The 23,587-nt window shown below is 48.6% G+C and overlaps 1 protein-coding gene across 4 annotated transcripts in view; it reads right to left on the bottom strand.

The window, feature by feature from the left end:
- The window catches only part of AP3B2 (adaptor related protein complex 3 subunit beta 2), a 50,521-nt gene extending 40,087 nt beyond the window's left edge, over positions 1-10,434 (bottom strand). For 2 of the 4 annotated variants that reach the window (XM_054451307.2, XM_054451308.2), the window contains exon 1: positions 10,131-10,433. In XM_054451307.2, coding sequence (XP_054307282.1) covers positions 10,131-10,243 — 113 coding nt within the window. In that variant the 5' untranslated portion in view covers positions 10,244-10,433. Of the gene's footprint in view, positions 1-9,307; positions 9,895-10,130 lie in introns of those variants that run through there. The other 2 variants (XM_054451313.2, XM_054451309.2) reach the window with 2 other exon arrangements.
- Between the last annotated feature and the right edge of the window lie 13,153 nt (positions 10,435-23,587).

Here is a 23,587-nt window from a genome sequence, read left to right as displayed (position 1 = left end):
AGAGCCCACTCCAGTGGGGGCCTGTGGGGAGAAAAGGTCAAGGTGGGACCTCAACCCTCAAATATTTCACTGTCCTCCTCCCCTCAGAGCCTCCAGGGAGTTAAGCCCCTCATCTCTCCTCACTCATACCCTCAGCCCCCATACCGTGTCCCTGACCACCTCCCTCCGCCCAGCCTGGACCCTAAATGCCAGCCTAAGCCTCCATCAGAGGAGGTGGGACCTGAAGGGGTCTGGGCTGAGATTGCAACTGCCCATCCCTGGCCTTCCTGGCTGTGTGGGTAGGGGGTTCCTGTGGGTTCCTCTATACCGTAGTGGCTGGCTCTGGCTCTGGCTGGCCTCTGGGCAAGGTCCTTCCAGAGATGCTTCTGGGGTCGTGTCTTCCTCCTGGGCCTGCAGCCACCGAAGCTCCTCAGGCTCCAAGGCCTGGTACCAGGGCGGGGGCCCACCTTCGGGAGCCAGCACAGGGCTAGCAGCCTCTTGATCAGCTCCGCAGGCCCCTCTGACCCCGGGCCTCACCACGGCCCCCGGGAGCTGCAGGAATCGCTGCATCAGGTCCTTCTCCAGGAAGGGACTGAGCTGGCCAGGGCGCTGGGGCTCCTGTCACAGTCACCAGATGGCCCGCCCCCAAAACTTGGTAACCGGACACTGGCAGGGAGGGAGGCTCCGGTTTCCTCTTCACTGCTCAGAGACAAGGCCTCCAGAGGGAAAGAAGGGCAGGGACAGGAGACCAAGCCTACCCCTAGTCTCTGGACAAGTGACTACAGGGTCAGTGGAGTTGATAGAGAGGTGAGAGATGCCCTCTTCAGCTCCAATTCCACCGCCACAATTAGACTTCAGCCTCCTGAGAAATCTTATATAACCTCTTCTCACTGACCCTAGGCATCTTAATCCTCACCTGCCTTTCCAGAGCCAATACTTGATTTATTCCTTCCCATCGACTTTCTCTTATCTCTACTTCCTCCTAGCACCCTCCCCCTCCGGCAACCCCTGTGTCTATCCCTCCAACTGCTCCCACATCCTTGGCCCTCTTGTCCCACTGGTCTCCAATGCCACTGGCCTGCCAGTGGTGGGTGGCTTTTTTTTTTTTTTTTGAGATGGAGTTTCACTCTTATTGCCCAGGCTGGAGTGTAATGGCATGATCTCGGCTCACTGCAACCTCCGTCTCCTGGGTTCAAGCAATTCTCCTGCCTCAGCCTCCCAAGTAGCTGGGATTACAGGCATACACCACCACACTCAGCTAATTTTTGTATTTTTAGTAGAGATGGGATTTCTCCATGTTGGTCATACTGGTCTCAAATTCTCAACCTTAGGTGATATGCCTGCCTCAGCCTCCCAAAGTGCTGAGATTACAGGCGTGAGCCACAGCGCCCAGCCTGGTTGGCTTTATTCATTGTATTTGAAACCTCTTTGACCCTCAAGTCCCCATTCCCAGCCTTGCCCTTATGGCTTCACTACCTGGTTCCCAAAAAAGGGAAAGGCTTTAGATGAAATCCCCTGCAGTTCCCTGCCCCAGACTCCCATCCATCTGCATTTATTTACTTATTTATTTATTTAGAGATGGAGTCTCACTCTGTTGCCCAGGCTGGAGTACAGTGGTGCCATCTTGGCTCACTGTAATCTCCACCTCCCGGGTTCAAGTGATTCTCCTGCCTCAGCCTCCTTAGTAGCTGGGATTATAGGCATGCGTTACCACAACTGGCTAATTTTTGTATTTTTAGTAGAGACGGGGTTTTGACATGTTGGCCGGGTTAGTCTCGAACTCTTGATCTCAAGTGATCTGCTCACCTCGGCCTCCCAAAGTGCTGGGATTACAGGCATGAGCCACTATACCCAGTCTCCATCCGCATTTATACTCTCCTCTCCTCCTGCCCTCTTCCCTCTGGGCAGAGCTGCTCCTCCCTGCTCCCAGGCTAGTCCTCCCACCCAGCTCAGTAAGCCTCCCCTCCCATCGCTCAACGTTCTGTACTTCTTCTCTTCTTTTCAGCCTCTCTCCCAACAATCGCTCCTTCCCATCAGCAGTTAAACTTGCTCTAGGCTCTCCCGCCTAATATCAATAATAAACAAAAATATGGAGTCTTACATTTTAGGAAACAACAAAAAAAAATCCAAAATAACAAAATAGACAAACTTCCTTGAACTGAGGTTCTCCTCTAGCAACTTTCTCTTTTACAGTCAAATTTCTTGAAAGCAAAATTCCCATTCACTGTTTTATCTACTTACCTCCTGTGTGCTCCTTTATTCATTTTAATCTGGCTTTAGATGCCGATTTAGAATTTGGGGTTGAAGGGTCAAGATCTTTGCAACTTAACATGGTTCAACCAAAAAAGTATACGAATAGATGGTTAGATAAAGCAAATATGGTACGATGTCAATGACAGTTGAATCTAGATGGATGATATACATGTGTTCATTGTATTATTCATTTTATTTTTCTATATGTTTTAAATCATCCACAACAGAATGCTGGGAAAGAAATAATCTAGCTCCTGTTCTCCTTACTTTGCCAGAATTTGTCTCCCAGGGCAGGAGGTGGGGAATAGAGTAGAAAGGAATTGAGCTCTTCTTTGTCAACCAATGGTCATGATTTTTTTCTTTGTTTGATTTGACCTTAATGGGCATTGAAATTACTGACCACTCCCTCCTTCTTGAAATTACATTGTTTTCCTTCAGCCTTTAGTTCACCTCTTGGGTACCTTGAAACACTTTCCACTGTTCTCTGGTCACCTCTAATGTTGGTGTCTTCAGGGTTCAGACTTGTGCAGTGTCTGAACTCATTTTATACCTCCTCCCTGAGTTATCTTCACTTCTGTGGCTTTAATTAACATACATATGTTAATAATTCCCTAATCTCTCTCCTGGAACCCAAATCGTAATATCCAGCTACCTAATAGGGTAATATGTCCCTCAGAGTTTACAATCTCAATATGTCCAAAGCTGGGCTCAACATTAATTTTCCACAAATTTGCTTGTAGCATCTTTATTTCCAATTACACTGAATAACACCATCATCCATCCAGTTGCAGGAACTAGTAACCTGAGTAACATCCTTGTCAGGCCTGAGCCCAAGCTAAACCATCATATCCCCTGTGACCTGCATGTATATATCCAGATGGCCTGAAGTAACTGAAGAATCACAAAAGAAGTGAAAATGGCCTGTTCCTGCCTTAACTGATGACATTACCTTGTGAAATTTCTTCTCCTGGCTCATCCTGGCTCAAAAGCTCCCCCACTGAGCACCTTGTGTCCCCCTCCCCTGCCCGCCAAAGAACACCCCCTTTGACGGTAATTTTCCACTACCTACCCAAATCCTATAAAACATCCCCACCCCTATCTCCTTTCGTTGGCTCTTTTTTCAGACTCAGCCGGCCTGCACCCAGGTGATTAAAAAGCTTTATTGCTCACACAAAGCCTGTTTGGTGGTCTCTTCATACAGACGTGCGTGAAATTTGGTGCCATGACTCGGATCAGGGGACCTCCCTTGGGAGATCAATCCCGTCCTCCTGCTCTTTGCTCCATGATAAAGATCCACCTAATGACCTCAGGTCCTCAGACCAACCAGCCCAAGGAACATCTCACCAATTTTAAATCAGGTAAGCGGCCTCTTTTTACTCTCTTCTCCAACCTCTCTCACTATCCCTCAACCTTTTTCTCCTTTCATTCTTGGTGCCATCTTTCAATCTCTCCCTTCTCTTAATTTCGGTTCCTTTTCTTTTCTGGTAGAGACAGGAAACGCATTTTATCTGTGAACCCAAAACTCCAGTGCCGATCACCGACTCAGGAAGACAGTCTTCCCTTGGTGTTTAATCACTGCGGGGACGCCTGCTTGATTATTCGCCCACGTTTCAGAGTTGTCTGATCACCGCAAGGACGACTGCCTTGATCCTTCACCCTTAGTGGCAAACACCACTTTTTGGGGGGGCAAGTACCCCCCACCCCTTCTCTCTGTGTCTCTACCCTCTCTTTTCTCTCCACTTTCCTGGGGGGCAAAGCACCCCCCACCCCTTCTCTCCGTGTCTCTATCCTCTCTTTTCTCTTCACTTTCCTGGGAGGCAAGCACCCCCCACCCCTTCTCTCCATGTCTCTATCCTCTCTTTTCTCTACCACTTTCCTGGGGGGCAAGCACCCCCCACCCCTTCTCTCCGTGTCTCTACCCTCTCTTTTCTCTGGGCTTGCCTCCTTCACTGTGGGCAACATTTCACCCTCCATTCCTCCTTCTTCTCTCTTTGCCTGTGTTCTCAAGAACTTAAAACCTCTTCAACTCACACCCGATCTAAAACCTAAATGCCTTATTTTCTTTGCAATGCCGCTTAACCCCGATACAAACTCGACAATGGTTCCAAATAGCCAGAAAACAGTACTTTTGATTTTTCCATCCTACAAGATCTAGATAATTCTTGTCATAAAATGGGCAAACAGTCTGAGGTGCCTGATGTCCAGGCATTCTTTTACACATCGGTCCCTCCCTAGTCTGTGTTCCCAATGCGACTCATCCCAAATCCTCCTTCTTTCCCTCCCGCCTGTCCCCTCAGTCCCAACCCCAAGCGTCGCTGAGTCTTTTCAATCTTCCAATCTTCCTTTTCTACCGACACATCTGACCTCTCACCTAATCCCCAGAATGCTCCTCAGGTCGCTCCCCACCAGGCTGAATCAGACTCCAATTCTTCCTCAGCTTCTGCTTCTCCACCCTATAATCCTTCTATCACCTCCTCTCCCCACACCCTGTCTGGCTTACAGTTTTGTTCTGCGACTAGCCCTCCCCCACCTGCCCAACAATTTCCTCTTAAAGAGGTGGTTGGAGCTAAAGGCATAGTCAAGGTTAATGCTCCTTTTCCTTTATCCGACCTCTCCCAAATCAGTTAGCATTTAGGCTCTTTTTCATCAAATATAAAAACCCAGCCCAGTTCATGGCTCGTTTGGCAGCAACCCTGAGATGCTTTACAGCCCTAGACCCTAAAAGGTCAAAAGGCAGTCTTATTCTCAATATACATTTTATTACCCAATCCACTCCCAACATTAAATAAAACTCCAAAAATTAAATTCTGGCCCTCAAACCCCATAACAGGACTTAATTAACCTCGCCTTCAATGTGTACAATAATAGAGTAGAGGCAGCCAAGTAGCAATGTATTTCTGAGTTGTAATTCCTTGCCTCCAATGTGAGAGAAACCCCAGCCACATCTCCAGCACACAAGAACTTCAAAATGCCTAAGCTGCAGCAGTCAAGCATTCCTACAGGACCTTCTCCATCAGGATCTTGCTTCAAGTGCCAGAAATCTGGCCACTGGGCCAAGGAATGCCCGCAGCCCAGGATTCCTCCTATGCCTTGTCCCATCTGTGCGGAACCCCACTGGAAATCGGACTGTCCAACTCACCCGGCAGCCACTCCCAGAGCCCCTGGAACTCTGGCCCAAGGCTGTCTGACTGACTCCTTCCCAAATCTTCTTGGCTTAGCAGCTGACGACTGACGCTGCCCAATTGCCTTGGAAGCTTCCTGGACCATCACAGACGCTTTGGGTAACTCTTACAGTGGAGGGTAAGTCCATCCCCTTCTTAATCAATATGGAGACTACCAACTCCACATTACCTTCGTTTCAAGGGCCTGTTTCCCTTGCCTCCATAACTGTTGTGGGTATTGACGGCCAGGGCCAGGCTTCTAAACCTCTTAAAACTCCCCAACTCTGGTGCCAACTTGGACAATACTCTTTTATGCACTCCTTTTCAGTTATCCCCACCTGCCCAGTTCCCTTATTAGGCCGAGACACTTTAACTAAATTATCTGCTTCCCTGACTATTCCTAGGCTACAGCCACACCTCATTGCCACCTTTTCCCCCAGTTCAAAGCCTCCTTCACATCCTCCCCTTTCATCTCCCCACCTTAATCCTCAAGTATAGGACACCTCTATTCCCTCCTTGGCGACTGATCATGCACCCCTTACCATCCCATTAAAACCTAATCACCCTTACCGTGCTCAATGTCAATATCCCATCCCACAGCAAGCTTTAAAAGGATTAAAGCCTGTTATCACTCACCTGTTACATCATGGCCTTTTAAAGCCTATAAACTCTCCTTACAATTGCCCCATTTTACCTGTTCAAAAACCAGACAAGTCTTACAATTAGTTCAGGATCTGCGCCTTATCAACCAAATTGTTTTGCCTATCCACCCCGTGGTGCCAAACTCATATACTCTCCTCCTCAATACCTCCCTCCACAACCCATTATTCTGTTCTGGATCTCAAACATGCTTTCTTTACTATTCATTTGCACCCTTCATCCCAGCCTCTCTTCGCTTTCACTTGGACCGACCCTGACACCCATCAGGCTCAGCAAATTACCTAGGCTGTACTGCCACAAGGCTTCATGGACAGCCCCCATTACTTCAGTCAAGCCCAAATTTCTTCCTCATCCATTATCTGTCTTGGCATAATTCTTATAAAAATACATGTGCTCTCCCTGCTGATCATGTCCGGCTAATCTCCCAAACCCCAATCCCTTCTACAAAGCAACAACTACTTTCCTTCCTAGGCATGGTTAGGTACTTCCACCTTTGGATACCTAGTTTTACCATCCTGACTAAGCCATTATATAAACTCACAAAAGCAAACCTAGCTGACCCCACAGATCCTAAATCCTTTTGCCACTCCTTTCCATTCCTTAAAAACAGCCCTAGAAGCTGCTCTCACACTAGCTCTCCCTAACTCATCCCAACCCTTTTTCATCACACACAGCCAAAGTGCAGGGCTGTGCGGTCGGAATTCTTACACAAGAGCCGGGACCACGCCCTGTAGCCTTTCTGTCCAAACAACTTGACCTTACTGTTTTGGCCTAGCCCTCATGTCTGCGTGCGGCGGCTGCCGCTGCTTTAATACTTTCAGAGGCCCTCAAAATCACAAACTATGCTCAACTCACTCTCTATAGTTCTCATAACTTCCAAAATCTATTTTCTTCCTCACACCTGACGCATATACTTTCTGCCCCCCTCCACTACCTCTCAGAAAGCCGGACTCATTGCCTTAACTCCAGCCCTCAGTCTTGCAAAAGAACTGTGTGTCAATATTTATACTGACTCTAAATATGCCTTCCATATCCTGTACCACCATGCTGTTATATGGGCAAAAAGAGGTTTCCTCACTACACAAGGGTCCTCCATCATTAATTCCTCTTTAATAAAAACTCTTCTCAAGGCTACTTTACTTCCAAAGGAAGCTGGAGTCATTCGCTGCAAGGGCCATCAAAAGGCATCAGATCCCATCGCTCAGGGCAACACTTATGCTGATAACGTAGCTAAAAAAGCAGCTAGCATTCCAACTTCTGTCCCTCATGGCCAGTTTTTCTCCTTCTCATCAGTCACTCCCACCTACTTCCCCAGTGAAACTTACACCTACGAATCTCTTCCCACACAAGGCAAATGGTTCTTAGACCAAGGAAAATATCTCCTTCTAGCCTCACAGGCCCATTCTATTCTTTCGTCATTTCATAACCTCTTCCATGTAGGTTACAAGCCGCTAGACTGCCTCTTAGAACCTCTCATTTCCCTTCCATCGTGGAAATCTATCCTCAAGGAAATCACTTCTCAGTGTTCCATCTGCTATTCTACTACTTCTCAGGGATTGCTCAGGCCCCCTCCCTTCCCTACACATCAAGCCTGGGGATTTGCCTCTGCCCAGGACTGGCAAATTGACTTTACTCACATGCCCCGAGTCAGGAAACTAAAATACCTCTTGGTCTGGGTAGATACTTTCACTGGATGGGTAGAGGCCCTTCCCACAGGGTCTGAGAAGGCCACTGCAGTCATTTCTTCCTTTCTGTCAGACATAATTCCTCAGTTTGGCATTCCCACCTCTATACAGTCCAATAACAGACCAGCCTTTACTGGTCAAATCACCCAAGCAGTTTCTCAGGCTCTTGATATTCAGTGAAATCTTCATACCTCTTACCATCCTCAATCTTCAGAAAAGCTAGAACAGACTAATGGTCTTTTAAAAACACACCTCACCAAGCTCAGCCATCAACTTAAAAAGGACTGGACAATACTTTTACCACTTGCCCTTCTCAGAATTTGGAGCTGTCCTTGGAATGCTGCAGGGTACAGCCCATTGGAGCTCCTGTATGCACGCTCCTTTTTATTAGGCCCCAGTCTCATTCCAGACACCAGACCAACTTGGACTGCGCCCCAAAAAATTTGTCATTCCTACTACCTTCTGACTAGTGATGCTCCTACTCACCATTCTCAACTACTCATACATGCCCTGCTCTTGTTTACACTACTGGTTTACACTGTTTCTCCAAACCATTACAGCTGACATATCCTGGTGCTATCCCCAAACTGCCAGTCTTAACGCCCTCTTAAAGTAAATAAATAATCTTTGCTGGCAGGGCTATGCTGAACCTCCTTGGGCACTCTCTAATTGGATGTCCTGGGTCCTCCCAATTCTTAGTCCTTTAACACCTGTTTTTCTCCTTCTCTTATTCCATTTAGTTTTTCAATTCATATAAAACCGTATCCAGGCCATCACCAATAATTGTATACGACAAATGTTTCTTGTAACAACCCCACAATATCACCCCCTACCACAAAATCTTCCTTAAGCTTAATCTCTCCCACTCTAGATTCCCACGCCACCCCTAATCCCGCTCGAAGCAGCCCTTCAAGGCTATGGAGAAGCAGTATCTGTCCATACCCCCCCCCCACCCCCGCGCCAAAATGTTTGCTGCCCCAACGCTTCAACACTATTTTATGTTATTTTTCATATTAATAGAAGACAGGAATGGCAGGCCTCTGAGCCCAAGCTAAGCCATCATATCCCCTGTGACCTGCACCTATACATCAAGATGGCCTGAAGTAACTGAAGAGTGAAAATAGCCTGTTCCTGCCCTAACTGATGACATTACCTTGTGAAATTCCTTCTCCTGGCTCATCCTGGCTCAAAAGCTCCCCCACTGAGCACCTTGTGTCCCCTGTCCTCTAAACCCCCACCCAATATCCAATTAATCATCAAGTCTGAGGCTTCCACCTCTTCCACAGCCTCCAATCTTCTGCCTCTCCCCGGTCTCAGCCACAATCACGCCAGGCCTGTGAACCTCAGGACCCACCTCGCTTGTCTCTTGCTCAATCTGGCCCACCTCCAATCTCTTCTCCACAATGCAGCAGCCTGACGTCCTTCTAAAATATAAATCTAATTATGTCGCCTGCTTAGAATCCTTCAGGAGTCCTCCCCACCCTCTTTTCTGGTCAGTCCAGTGGCTCACACAGATTGTGGCCTGGCTCTCAACCTTCCCGAAAGCCCTTTCCTCTGCCTGGAACATACCTCACGCTCCTGTCTCCCTTCTCTCCGGCGCCAGAGACTAGGTCCTCTCCCTGCTCCCACTGCCTCCATTACACTCGACCATCCCTGACTGCTTCTTCATCTGTGCTCCCCTCTAGAGCAACCTGAGGACAAGGAGGGTCTCATGTTCACAGTTGTATTCCGTGACTAGTTCAGGACTCGACACAGTTGGCTTTTCATAAATGTTTGTTGCAGAATTTACGAATAAACAAATGAAGAACCAAACGAACGAATCAAAGGTGGGGGAGGGTGTGAAGGTGAAGCTGAACTACAGGTGCAATGCCAGGAGCCAGGAATGTGAGGGTCAGATGGAGATGGGGACCAGAGGGAGGTGAAATGAATTTGCAGCAGGGCCAGGCTGGGAGGCTGTGCAGGCACTTCCAGGGACCGCCTTCCTGAAGAGGCCCCAGGCTCAAACTCAAGTTCGCTGACTCAGACCCCTCCCCCACATTTTTGGGAAGCCAACCCGCCTAGCACGAAAAAGGAAGGGAACCCGTAACGCAACGCCACAAACCGGAGAAACACCTGGAACCACAGAGTTTCTCCTCTCCAAACCGAGCTGGCCCATACCCCGCCAGCCCCTATCTGCCCCTCGCCGCGTCCTAGGCCGGCCCCTGGGGCCGGGGTGCCAGCGCTGCCCGCGCTGGGCCGGGGCTCCACGCCGCAGGCGGGGGCCGGGCGGGCTTCCGGTCGGCGCGACCGGGGCGGGGCCGGCGCTGGGGCCGGGCGCTGTCCATGGTGCCCGCGCGCCTCGCCCCGGCCCCGGCCCCAGCCCTCCCGCAAGCCTCCTGGCGGGCTCCCTCACCGCTTGTAGTCGGAGGAGAAGATGCCGCCGCTCGCGGGGTCGTGGCCGTACTCGGGCTCCCCGGGGCCAGCGGAGCCGCCCTTGTCTTCGCTGTAGGCGGGGGCGGCCGACATGGGGCGGCCAGGGAGACTTCGCCGAGGAGGAGGTTGCGGGGCCGGAGGCCGGCTGGAGCCGAGGAAGGGAACGCGGGCCGGGCCGGTCCGGGCTGGCGAGGGCGGCGGCGCGGCAGGGGTTCAGCAGAGGCCGCAGTGTGCAGCGGCGGAGGCTGCGCGCGGATTTCTCAATCAGGGCCGCGCGCTGAGGTCTTAAAGGCACCGGCGCCAGCCGAGTGGAGGGCGTGTCCGCGAGGAGGCGACAGGGGCGGTGCGGCAGGGCCTGGCCCCGCCCATCCCTAGGAAATGCCCTCTCTTCAGGCCGTCTTCTGCCCTTTAAAGCGACTTGGCTCATTTCCAGATCTGAAGGTGGGCGAGGCTGCTGGACGGATGCTGGGACCGTCTTGCAGGGGATGTGGAACACCTGCCCCCACCCCCGACCACCTGGCCTCGGCGGGACAGGCTTCTGGGGCTCCGCTCTCCCCAGACGCACGCGCGGATGCTCACCCACGCCGTGGAGGGAAAGCGGGATCTGGAAAGAAGGCTGTGCCCGCAGGCTGGGGGTTCTAGAGCGGGAAGGGGTCACCGCACCCGAGGACTGGCCTCAGATACCTAAGGACGCTCCCTTTCCCGCCACCTTTCCTACAAAATCTGGCTTGGCAGCAGGAAGCCGAGGAGCTTCCTGGAGGTGGTGGAATTTAAAGAATTAAGGTCAGGGAGCTCCGAGGAGCCCTTGGGGGCTTAGAGAGATGGGGAACAGGATACAGAGGACGGTGAACATCTAATTAAGCCTTGGAAAGTAGTTTAATGAATCTTTCTGAAGCCTCCACGTCCACCCAGGAGGGCCAAGGTCATGCCTAATCCGGGGACACGTCCACGTCCACTGACACCTGAAAAGGAAGAGAAAGGGTCTGGTGTGACCACCAGCACTCCTGAGTAATGTGAGCCCTCCAGTTCAGCTCCCTAGCCCGAGGGACCCCTAGGCCCAAGGAAGGAGGGCTTGGATCAGATGGAAAGTAGTGAACTGGCCTGGGGGAAGAGGTAGGATCCAGTTGGGCCCGAGTTTGGGGCATCAGTTTAGGTGGCTGGAGTCTCTTAGCTGGGCATGGGGACTGGAGGAGTTCCTAAGGCCTGAGTCTTGGTCTGTAACTAGCATCCCGAAGTCTCATGGCCAGAATTGGCGGGCCTACCTGGGAAGGAGTGGGGCCCAGAAAGGTGGAGCTTGGCTCAGTAGAAAAGTTCTATTGGGGGTAATTCTACTGGGGTAAGGTTCTATTGGGGTAATGGGAAGGTTCTGTTGGGATAACCTAGACAGGTGGGTGGGTCTGCTTGGTTCTGGTGGCTTTGTGCCTGCCAGAGAAAAGTGGATCTTGAGTTTGGAGAAAACTGGCCTGGGTGGGGAGTCGGGAGAGAAGGGCCTGGATTTTGCAGTTGCGCGTTTGTAAGGCGCTTTGGCTAGTCTGCTCAGGAGGTGGGATGGGTCCTGTGCAGGTAGCTGGGCCACGTTCACCGAGCTGCTGGAGCTCCCATCTGTTTGCCGGGGGTCCAGGCTGGGACCTGGGGCGAGCAGACGCAGTGCAAAGTGCACACAGTTGCTGCGCGTGGAGTGATAGGATGGTGGGTCCGCGTCCATCGCTTCGCTCACTCTGCGCAGCACGCGCCAGCGGGAGCGTAGCAGCGGGCGCTGCCCCTGTTTGGATACGATGCCTTTCCAGGAGCCCAGAAACTTCCCAGGAGCCCACAGCCTCCTGAGTTCTTGCCTGTGGGGATCGCAGAGGGGTGCGGATCACAGCCAGCTTAGGTCCTATGCCCTGTGATCCCGCACCCCCATTTCCCGAGACCTCAGGGACCCTGAGTGCCCAAACCCTATTTTCAGAGACACGTACCCCCAACCTGGGACTTCAGTCTTTATCCCCGAGTAGCCAGCTCACTGGTGGGGCGTGGCTTGGCTGGGCAGCCTCTCTGCAGACTTAGGCCTGTGTTTCTGCTGGAGGCACTCACCCTCAAAGTGGATGATCTCTCCATGGCCACAGTATACGCCCACGTGGGCCCCGCACCAGCGTCAGGTGGGGGACATCAGCCTGAACAGGAAGAGGTCTCCTGGCTCAGGCTCCCTGCCCTCCAACTACACAGCCTCGAAGTGTTGACCCAGGAAAGCCTCAGAGAGGAAGAACTTAATGGTGCTGACTGCCCCAGTCAGGGCCTGCATGGAGAAAGGGACCTGACTTCCTGGCGTTTACAAGGCCCGGGATAGGGAGGAGGTGGGTCCTTCCACTGACCATAGGTCGGATGGTCTGCCCAGGGCTCAGGGAGACCTATCTTGGGCTTGGGCCCAAGGCAGAATGTCTTCACTGCCACACACTTTCCTGCTTGTGCTTAAGGGACTCCTGAGGTCCAGATATCACAGATACATCCTGCCTCGAGCCCCTACTGAGAACCCTTCAGTTCCAGCAAATGGTACCTCCTCCCCATCCGTCTTCTCATCTCAAAATCCAGCCATTCCATTCTCTCCTCCTCCCCCCTGCTCTAGGATCCGCTTCCCCAAGCAGCTCCCATCTTGCCACTGCTCCTGAAGGCAACACCAGGGACTGGGTGGGTGTCAGCTGGTACCTGAGTTGAGCAGACCTGAAAAAATCGGGAAACCTGGATGAGATCTGGACCTAGGACAAGCATCTCCTCCCAAGTCTGTGTGGAGAAGGACCTCTCCAGCAACCTCTGTAGAGCGGCTGCTCATTTGATCCTTAATACAATCACGAGATAGGAACAATGTCCCCATTTTCAGGATAAGGAAACAGGTTTACAGAGGCTATACATCACTGGAGTGCACGCAGCTAATGTATTCCTGCATGACTCTGTGCCCGGTACCCTTTGTACTAAAATCAGTCACCTCTGTTAGCTCTTCTTCCTCCATAAGGAAGTGAGAAAACCTGCTTAGTTCAGGCTTCTCCCATCTCTACTGGAAACAGAAGGCTTTTGGGACTTGGGAGGATGGCCCCATTGCCTGCACTGAGCCTGAGGTTTGATCTCAGAGCCTGGGAAAGTGGGTGAAGGTAAGACCTGTGGGCATGGAGCTCTCCAGGGGTGTTAGAGGAGCTGGGAGCAGGAAGTAACACACTACCACCAGGTGTCTGGGCATCTTTGTTGGAAGGGAGCAGAATTGGCTCCAGCAGATTTGACTGGGGTGGGAAAGACCCATATGCAAATGAAGAGCCAGGCTGCCCAGGCCCACCATGCAGAATGCCAGCTACTGTGTGGCTCACTGTGTCTCTCCCATCCCTGATCCTTCCTTTTTCTCCTGGCCCACTCCATAGTATCTTCTGCATTTTTTTTTAAGATGGAGTCTTGCTCTGTCTTCAGGCTGGAGTGCAGTGGCACGATCTCGGCTCACTGCAACCTCCGCCTCCTGGGTTCAAGTGATTTTCCTGCCTCAGCCTCCCGAGTAGCTGGGACTACAGGCACCCACCACCACTCCCGGCTAATTTTTGTATCTTTAGTAGAGATGGGGTTTCACCATGTTGGCCAGGCTGGTCTCGAACTCCTGACCTTGTGATCTGCCTGCCTCGGCCTCCCAAAGTGCTGGGATTACAGGCATGAGCCACCTCGCCCAGCCAAATCTTCTGCTTATTACTGGGTGAGTCTCATTTTCTCAGGCTGGGAGCTGTGGAAGACTCAGGTGACTAACTCATCCCAGTCTGCCTACAACTTCCCATGTGTTAAAATTGGAAACCTTGCATCTCAGGAACCCAGGAAAACCTGAATATTGGGTTCCCCTAGGATCTGGTCTCCCCCTTTCCATCTCCCACAATCTCAGAAGGCCACAGGGAGAACCCAGTCATGTAAACAGCTCTTTGGCTTTTGGTCATGCTCTCCTACCGTCTACTAGGTAGTGAGGGCACCTTGAGCCCTACTCCCCTCTACCCTCACTCCTGCTGGGCCAAGCAGAGGTTTACAGCTATGGAAGAGGGCAGACTGTTCTGGCCCCTGTTGAGGCAGTGGGCACCCCACCTGTGGAGAGGACAAGACAAGCTGAAGACTTCTCCAGTTACCTGAGATGTGAAGCTCATCTAGGGAGGAAAAAAAAAAAAAAAAAAACCCAGCCATCACCACGTGGCCACTGAGGAGGTGAGGACAGAGGCTGTCTAGCCTCTGTCCTCTCCCCCTCTGGTTGTGCACTCCTCCTGTGGAGCTGTTTGTCTGTCAGTGCATGGTTGTGCATTTGATGTGCATGTGAGTCTGCACTAAAATGCTGGACATGACACGGGACTGGGATACCCAGCCCTGGCTGTGCCACCTCTCTATATGCGACATCAAACCAGCCCCTTCCTCTCTCTGGGCCTCAACTTCCTGTGAACTAGGGACAATAAGCTCGAAGGGCTGGACATCACAGGGCCGTTGTGAGGCAGTAAGAGCTCTCTGTGAGCTGGGTAAGGCTAGCCGGCAAGCTTTGTTTATCTAAAGTCTGCCGCTAAGCATGCAGATGTGGGTGTGGAGAGGAAGGGTGGGGAGAATACATCTTTCCCAGCTCAGAGGAGAAGAACAATGGGCCCTCAGAGGCTGGCGGCCTCCCTGTGACCCCTGCCCCAGAGCTCTCAGGGAATCACCTAGATGGAAAGGCCCTGGGGAGCAGGGCCCCACCCCGACTCTCCCTCTGAAAGTTCCCCAGTGCTGGTGGGGGTGGGGAGGCACCTCAGCCACCATCAGCTGGGCGCTAGACTTTGAGTCAAGGTCTGATGAGGACATGCTCCTTCAGATAGGGGATGTAGGTCCACACATGGTGCTCCATCCATAATGATTTATTGCCAAAAGCTGTGCTAAAGCATCATTTAGCCCTAACAATAATGACTTGAAGTAGATGATGTTATACTTCCCATTTTACAGATGGGGAAACTGAGGCTTGGAGAGGTTACAAGCTGGTAAGTGGCACAACCAGGATTCAGGCCAAGTGGTCTGTCTCCAGTGCCCGTGTCCTTCACCACTGTACAGTATCATCTTTCTCACGCTGCTGGCATGTGAGGTCCCCCTTCCCCAGACTCAACTGCCAGGAAGTGCTGACCCCCGTATCCTTCCTGACCTGGAGAAACAGCTACCCTTCTCCTTAGTTTTCGCTGAGTCAAGCCACCGTGTTCTTTGTAAGAAAGAAAAGGGGGCAAGACCCTGGAGCTCTAAGAGCCCAGGGAACAGAGACTCCCACTCCTGGGGCACCTGGCCTGATCATGCCACCCACCCCATGGGGATTTCTTGCTGGGGGCCTGAGCTCTTCCTCCCCTCACCCTGACTGAGGCTTTCAACAGAGCAAAGTAATGAGGGTGGTCCTGCAGCTGGGCGTGAGGGTGACAGGCAGTCTTTCTGAAGCCCAGGGCTCTGCCTTTCCCCAGAACTGGGCCCCTGCAGGACCCAAACCAGTGGGGTCAACCCAATTTAGTGACAACCCTAAATTGTCAGTTCCTCTCCTCACCTTTCCATTTAACCTTGGACAAAGCGTCCCTCTGTGGAAGGCAGGGCTTTGGGATCACTGCTCCTAGCCGCCCACCTTCAGCGGGAACAAGCATCAGGGAGTAGGCAGTTCCCTAGCACACCTTGCTTCAGCCCTTCTTCCTTCCCATACAGAGCCTTTGGTTATCCCTTCCCTCTTGGCACAGAGCAATCCCACTTGAATCTGAGCCCCCAGCCCAATTAGCTCACCTTGCAGTGGCCACGCTCACACCTTGCTAGATGTTCTTCTTCTGTGGCTAGAGAAGGAAGGACAAGCTGGCCATCCTTCAGGTAGATAAAGGGACCAAGAGGGAAGCCCTGGGGCCCTGTTCGTCATCACTGCCTAGGCCAGTCTGACAGCAGCACTCCTTCCTCCTAGCAGCTCTGAGGCTGGGATCCAGGTGGGTAATTGGTGCCCCCACCACCCCCTCTTCAATCTTCCTGGTGTTTAGTCCTACCCAGACCTGCTTGTGCCTCCTCTCTGACCTGGCTCTTCTCCTTTCACTGACCTCCAGTGTGCTCAGATGCCTGCCACATCCCCAGACTGTGGTCAGAGAACAGTGAATGGTTTAAATCCCTTTAAATTTATTGAGGCTTGCTTTATAGAGTAACATATGGTCTACTCTCGTGAACATACCATATGTAATTGAAAATGTTTATTTTGCAGATTAGGGTATAGTATTCTATAAATATCAATTAGGTCACAGTAGTTGATAATGTTCAGATCATCTATGACTTTACTGATTTTTTGTACAGTTTCTCTGTCAGTTGTTAAGAGAGGGATGTTGGCCGGGTGCCATGGCTCACGCCTGTAATCCCAGCACTTTGGGAGGCCAAGGCGGGTGGATCACGAGGTCAGGAGTTCAAGATCAGCCTGGCCAAGATGGTGAAACCCTATCTCTACTAAAAATACAAAAATTAGCTGGGCATGGTGGCAGGTGCCTGTAATCCCAGCTACTCAGCAAGCTGAGGCAGAGAATTGCTAGAACCCGGGAGGCGGAGGTTGCAGTGAGCTGAGATTGCGCCACTGCACTCCAGCCTGGGCAACAGAGCAAGACTCCTTTGTTGCAGGAAGTCAGGGACCCTGAACTGAGGGACCGGCTGAAGCCATGGCAGAAGAATGTGGATTGTGAAGATTTCATGGACATTTATTAGTTCCCCAAATTAATAATTTTCTAATTTCTTATGCCTGTCTTTACTGCAATCTCTGAACATAAATTGTGAAGATTTCATGGATACTTATCACTTCCCCAATCAATACCCTTGTGATTTCCTATGCCTGTCTTTAATCTCTTAATCCTATCATCTCTTAGCTGAGGAGGATGTATGTCACCTCAGGACCCTGTGATGATTGCGTTAACTGCACAAATTGTTTGTAGAGCATGTGTGTTTGAACAATATGAAATCTGGGCACCTTGAAAAAAGAACAGGATAACAGCAATGTTCAGGGAACAAGAGAGATAACCTTAAACTCTGACCGCCAGTGAGCCAGGCGCAACAGAGCCATATTTCTCTTCTTTCAAAAGCAAATGGGAGAAATATCGCTGAATTCTTTTTCTCAGCAAGGAACATCCCTGAGAAAGAGAATGCATCCCTGAGGGTAGGCCTCTGAAATGGCTGCTTCGGAGGGTGGCCGTCTTTTACGGTCGAAGCTGTAGGGATGAAATAAGCCTCAGTCTCCCATAGCGCTCCCAGGCTTATTAGGACAAGGAAATTCCCGCCTAATAAATTTTGGTCAGACCGGTTGTCTGCTCTCAAACTCTGTCTCCTGATAAGATGTTATCAATGACAATGTGTGCCCGAAACTTCGTTAGCAATTTTAATTTCACCCTGGTCCTGTGGTCCTGTGATCTTGCCCTGCCTCCATGTGCCTTGTGATATTCTATTACCTTGTGAAGCACGTGGTCTCTGTGACCCATACCCTATTCGTACACTCCTCCCCTTTGAAAATCACTAATACAAACTTGCTGGTTTATGGCTCAGGGGGCATCACGGAACCTGCCAACATGTGATGTCTCCCCCAGACATCCAGCTTTAAAATTTCTCTCTTTTGTACTCTGTCCCTTTATTTCTCAGACCGGCTGACACTTAGGGAACATAGAAAAGAACCTACGTGAAATATCAGGGGTGAATTTCACCTGATATCTGGCTGAATTTCCCCAGATACCCCTTCTCAAAAATAAAATAAAATAAAAAATACAAAAATACAAAAATTAGCCGGGTATGGTGGCAGGCAACTGTAATCACAGCTACTCAGGAGGCTGAAGCAGAGAATTGCTTGAACTCGGGAGACGGAGGTTGCAGTGAGCCGAGATCATGCCACTGCACTCCAGCCTAGGCAACAGAGCAAGACTCCATCTTAAAAAAAAAAAAAAGAGAGGGATGTTAAGACTTCCAAATATGATCGTGGCATCGTCTATTTCTCCCATTAATTCTGTCAAATTTTGCTCTGTGGATTTTGAGATTAAATTGTTACATTAATTTTTTTTTTTTTTTTTTTTTTGAGATGGAGTCTCACTCTGTCACCCAGGCTGGAGTGCAGTGGCCCAATCTCGGCTCACTGCAAGCTCCGCCTCCCGGATTCATGCCATTCTCCTGCCTCAGCCTCCTGAGTAGCTGGGACTACAGGAGCATGCCACCACGCCCAGCTAATTTTTCTGTATTTTCAGTAGAGGCGGAGTTTCACCGTGTTAGTCAGGATGGTCTCGATCTCCTGACTTTGTGATCCGCCTGCCTCGGCCTCCCAAAGTGCTAGGATTACAGGCGTGAGCCAACGCGCCCAGCCTTAAATATTTTATGATTGTTGTCTTTTATCATTATGAATGTTCCTCTGTATCTCTGCTAACACTTTTCGCTTTGAAGTCTATTTTGTCTGATATTATGCTCACTATTTGCATCTATATCTTTTACCATCCATTTACTGTCAATCTATTTGTGTCTTTATGTTTAAAATGTATCTCTTGCTTTTTTCATTTTGTTAATCTCTGTTTTTTGTTTGTTTGTTTGTTTTTGTTTTTTTAACAGAGAGTTTTTTGCTCTGTCACCCAGGCTAGTGTGTGCAGTGGCATGATCATAATGCACTGCAGCCTCAAATTCCTGGGCTCAACTGATCCTGCCACCTCAGCCTCCCAAGCAGCTGGGACTACAGGCAAATGCCACCATGCCCAGCTAATTTTTTCATTTTTTTATTTTTAGTAGAGATGGGGTCTTGCTATGCTACCCAGGCTAGACTTGAACTCCTGGGCTAAACCAATCCTCCTGCCTCAGCCTCCCAAAGTGCTGGGATTATATGCATGAGCCACTGCACCCTGCCAATCTCTGCCTTTTAATTGGGCTGTGTAGTCCATAGATATTTAATGTAATAATTGATATGGTTGAATTCAGGTCTATCATTATTTATTTGTTTTCAGCTTTTGCCTTCTGATATTTGTTTCTTGGTTCTTCCTTTCTTGTCTTCTTTTGGCATATTTGAATTTTTTAAAAAAGAATTCTGGCTGGGTATGGTGGTTCATGCTTATACTCCCAGGACTTTGGGAGGTGGAACAGGGAGGATCACTTGAGCTCAGGAGTTGGAGACCAGCCTGGGCAACATGGTGAGACCCCACCTTGACAAAAAATTTCAAAAATTAGCCAAGTGTGGTGGCACACACCTATCATCTCAGCTACTTGGGAGGCTGAGGTGAGAGGATCACTTGAGCCCAGGATGTTGAGGCTGCAGTTAGCCACGTCAGGTTCCTGCCACTACACTCCAGCCTGGGCAACTGACAGAGATCCTGTCTCAAAAAAAAAAAGAAAAAAAGAATTCCATTTTAATTATCTATTGACATTTAGCTCTACCTCTTTGTCTTATATTAGTGGTTTCTCTAGATATTGTGATATAACTACCTAACTTTTCACAGTCTACTTAGAGATATTATTGTATGACTTCACATAAAACATAAAAGCCTTGCAACTGTATAGGTCCACTTACCACCATCTCCTGCCCCATCTTTTATGCTGTATTTGTCATATGTACTATAACTATATACATTATAAACCCCAGAAATGTTAACACTTTTTGCTTTAAGCCGTCCTCTGCATTTTAAAGAGAGTGAGAATAAAAAAGTATTTTGCTTTTCCTCACGTATTTACCATTTCTGATCCTCTTCATTCATTCTCGAATCTAAGATTTCATTCATTCTTGAAGGTCTAAGATTTTCTCTGATAGCATTTCTCCTTAGCCTGAAAAATTTCCTTCAGCAGTTATTGTGGTGTAGATCTGCTGGCAATGAATTTTCTTAGTTTTACCTGAAAACACCTTTATTTTACATTTATCATCCTATTGGACATAGAACTCTGTATTAACTGTCCTTTTTCTTTCAGCACTTTTAAAGATTTTTCTCCAGTATATCTGTACTTCATAGTTTCAGGTGAGAAGTCAATGATCCTTCAAGTTGCTGTTCTCCAGATTGTCATGTGTTATCTTTGGCTGCTTTCAAAATTTTCTCTTTATCTTTGTTTTCAGTAGTTTCATTATGATGTGAATAGGAGTGGTTTCCTTCATATTTATCTGTGGTTCCCTGAGATTTTTGAATCCGTAAATTTATCTCTTACTAAATTTGAGTATTTGGGGCCATTATTTCATTAAAGTTTTTTTCTGCCCCATTTTCTTTCCCATCTCCTTCTAGAACTCCAATAAATATCACTACTTTAGTATTGTTCAATAGGTCAATTTTTTTCAGAGAAAGATGTGTCTCAATATTTCTTTGATTTCACTGACCCATTCTTCCGACACCTCCAATTTGCTTGTTAAGCTCACACATTGAATATATTATTTTATTTATTTTTAGGTCTAGAATTTCTATGTTTTCAAATTTTCTTTTCTCTGCTAAAACTCTCTATCCATGTATTCATTATCACTATCTTCTTTAAAGTCTTTTGTAAATATCCATATCTGCCTCAAAGTTTTTTTCCCCAACTTTGGGTGATCTTGGTATCTATTTCCATTGACATTTTTATTGTTGAATTACATTTTCTTTCTTTTTTCTTTTTCTTTTATTTTGAGACAGAGTCTCCCTCTGTCAACCAGGCTGGAGTGCAATGGCGTGACCTTGGCTCACTGCAACCTTGGCCTCCCGGGCTCAAGTGATTCTCATGCCTCAGCCTCCCAAGTAGCTAGAATTACAGGTATGAGCTATCATGCCCAGCTAATTTTTGTATTTTTAGTAGAGACGGGATTTTGCCATGTTGGCCTGGCTGGTCTCGAACTCATGGCCTCAAGTGATCCACCCACCTTGGCCTCCCAAAATATTGGGATTACAGTTGTGAGCCACTGCACCCAGCCTACATTTTCTTTCTTTCTGTTTTTATCTTTTTTTCCTCTTCCTCTTCCTCTTCCTCTTCTTCTTTCTTCTTGCTAGGATTTAAAAAAAATTGTGGCCAGGTGAGATGGCTCTCACCTGTAATCCCAGCAATTTGGGAGGCCGAGGCAGGTGGATCTCAAGGTCAGCAGTTTAGGACCAGCATGGCCAGCATGGTGAAACCTCATCCATACTAAAAATATAAAAGTTTGCTAGGCATGGTGGCACACGCATGTAATCCTAGCTACTCGGGAGGCAGAGGTAGGAGAATCGTTTGATCCCGGGAGGTGGAGGCTGCAGTGACCCAAGAGCACGCCACTGCACTCCAGCCCCCCATCTCCCACCAAAAAATGGTATAATGAACATTGAGTATGATACAGTGCAGAGATTCTGGATTCTTTTAGCTTCCCCTGAAGAATGTTTATTTTTGTAATAGCAGACCTCAAACTTGTGGAATCCTAATTTAACTCTTTTTTATGATGATTCTATTAAAAGTTTTACCTCCATTATTATGATGAATTCCTTCATCCTGGGATATAGTCTTTTAAGGTGTGACTCCTATGGGATTTCAGTGGACAGTCCAAGGCATTTGCCAAGCCCCTTTAAATTTCTGAAAATTGAACCACAAATTCTGCCTCCCTTGGAGTATGCAGCAACTGAAATATCTGCCCTTTTCCTTCTGCCTTTCAACTACTGCTTTCTACTGAGCTCCTTGAAGTTTCACTTCATGGATGTGTAGTAAGGGGTTATCCAAGAATTTGAAGACATTTCATGCATTGATCTTGGGAATCTTGTCTCTGAAGATTCCTCCTTTCAGGGATATCCTCCATCAATTTGCAGTTGCTCTAGAAACGCTGAACTTTCTCCACCAATATCTTTTTTTTTTTTTTTTTTTTTTTTTTGAGATGGAGTCTCACTCTGTCACCCAGGCTGGAGTGTAGTGGTGCGGTCTCGGTTCACTGCAAGCTCCACCTCCCAGGTTCACGCCATTCTCCTGCCTCAGCCTCCCGAGCAGCTGGGACTACAGAAGCCTGCCTCCACGCCTGGCTAATTTTTTGTATTTTTAGTGGAGACGGGGTTTCACCGTGTTATCCAGGATGGTCTCCATCTCTTGACCTCGTGATCCACCCGCCTGGGACTCCCAAAGTGCTGGGATTACAGGTGTGAGCCACTGCGCCCAGCCATATATATATACATATATATATGTATATATATATATATATACATATATATATGTATATATATATATATATATTTTTTTTTTGACAGAGTCTCGCTCTGTAGCCAGGCTGGAGTGCAGTGGCGTGATCTTGGCTCACTGCAACCTCCGCCTCCCGGGTTCAAGCAATTCCCTTGCCTCAGCCTCCCGTGTAGCTGGGACTACAGGCATGTGCCACCACGCCCAGCTAATTTTTGTATTTTTAGTAGAGACGAGATTTCACCACGTTGGCCAGGATAGTCTCAATCTCTTGACCTCGTGATCCACCCACCTCGGCCTTCCAAAGTGCTGAGATTACAAGCATGAGCCACCGTGCCTGGCCTCTCCACCAATATCTTAAGCTGAGAAGTCTATAGCTTTGTGCATGAGTTCTAGCATCTCACAGTGTGTAAACTGGGGTGTCCCTAAGAAGAAAACTTTGGCCGGGCGTGGTGGCTCATACCTGTAATCCCAGCACTTTGGGAGGCCAAGGTGGGTGGATCATGAGGTCAGGAGATCCAGACCATCCTGGCTAACACGGTGAAACCCCATCTATACTAAAAATACAAAAAATTAGCTGGGCGTGGTGGCACACGCCTATAGTCCCAGCTACTCGGGAGGCTGAGGCAGGAGAATCGCTTGAACCCAGGAGGCAGAGCTTGCAGTGAGCCGAGGTTGGGCCACTGCACTCCAGCCTGGGTGACAGAGCAAGACTCCATCTCAATAAATAAAAAAAAGAAAAAGAAGAAGAAGAAGAAAACTTTGGAAACATGGATCTCATTCAGTGCAATTCTTTTTTCTGGGGTCAAATCTCCAGGTTCTACGGGCTCTTGAATTCTTTCTAGTTCCTCCATGTCGTTTTTTAAATTTTATTTTTTTAATTGACATTCAGTAAATGTCAATTGTACATTTCTATGAATTTTAACATATGTATAGATGCATCACAAGATACAGAATAGTTCTACCATCCCCCAAAACTAACTCTTTTCAACATCTCATGCTAGTATGGTCCACATGTCTCAATTGGTGAACCAATGTTAATACATTATTATTAACTAAGGTCCATACATTATTCAGCTTCCCTTTTTGGCTATAGTCCTTTCCTTGTTCCAGGATTCCATCCCAGCACCATATTACATTTAGTCATCATGTCTCTTTGGGTTCCTCTTGTCACCATGGTTTTAATTTGCATTTCCCTAATTAATGTCAAACATATTTTATGTGCTTATCTGCCATCTATATAATCTCTTTGGTGAAGTATCTGTTCAAATCTTTTGCTATTTGTATTGAAATATAGTTTACATGCCATAAAATTCATCATTTTATTTATATATTTATTTAATTTTTTTTTTTTTT

The sequence above is a fragment of the Pongo pygmaeus genome, chromosome 16, assembly GCF_028885625.2.
Source record: "Pongo pygmaeus isolate AG05252 chromosome 16, NHGRI_mPonPyg2-v2.0_pri, whole genome shotgun sequence".
Taxonomy (NCBI): domain Eukaryota; kingdom Metazoa; phylum Chordata; class Mammalia; order Primates; family Hominidae; genus Pongo; species Pongo pygmaeus.
The sequence above is the reverse complement of the archived record's forward strand: the minus strand, read 5'-3'. Positions and strand labels throughout refer to the sequence as shown.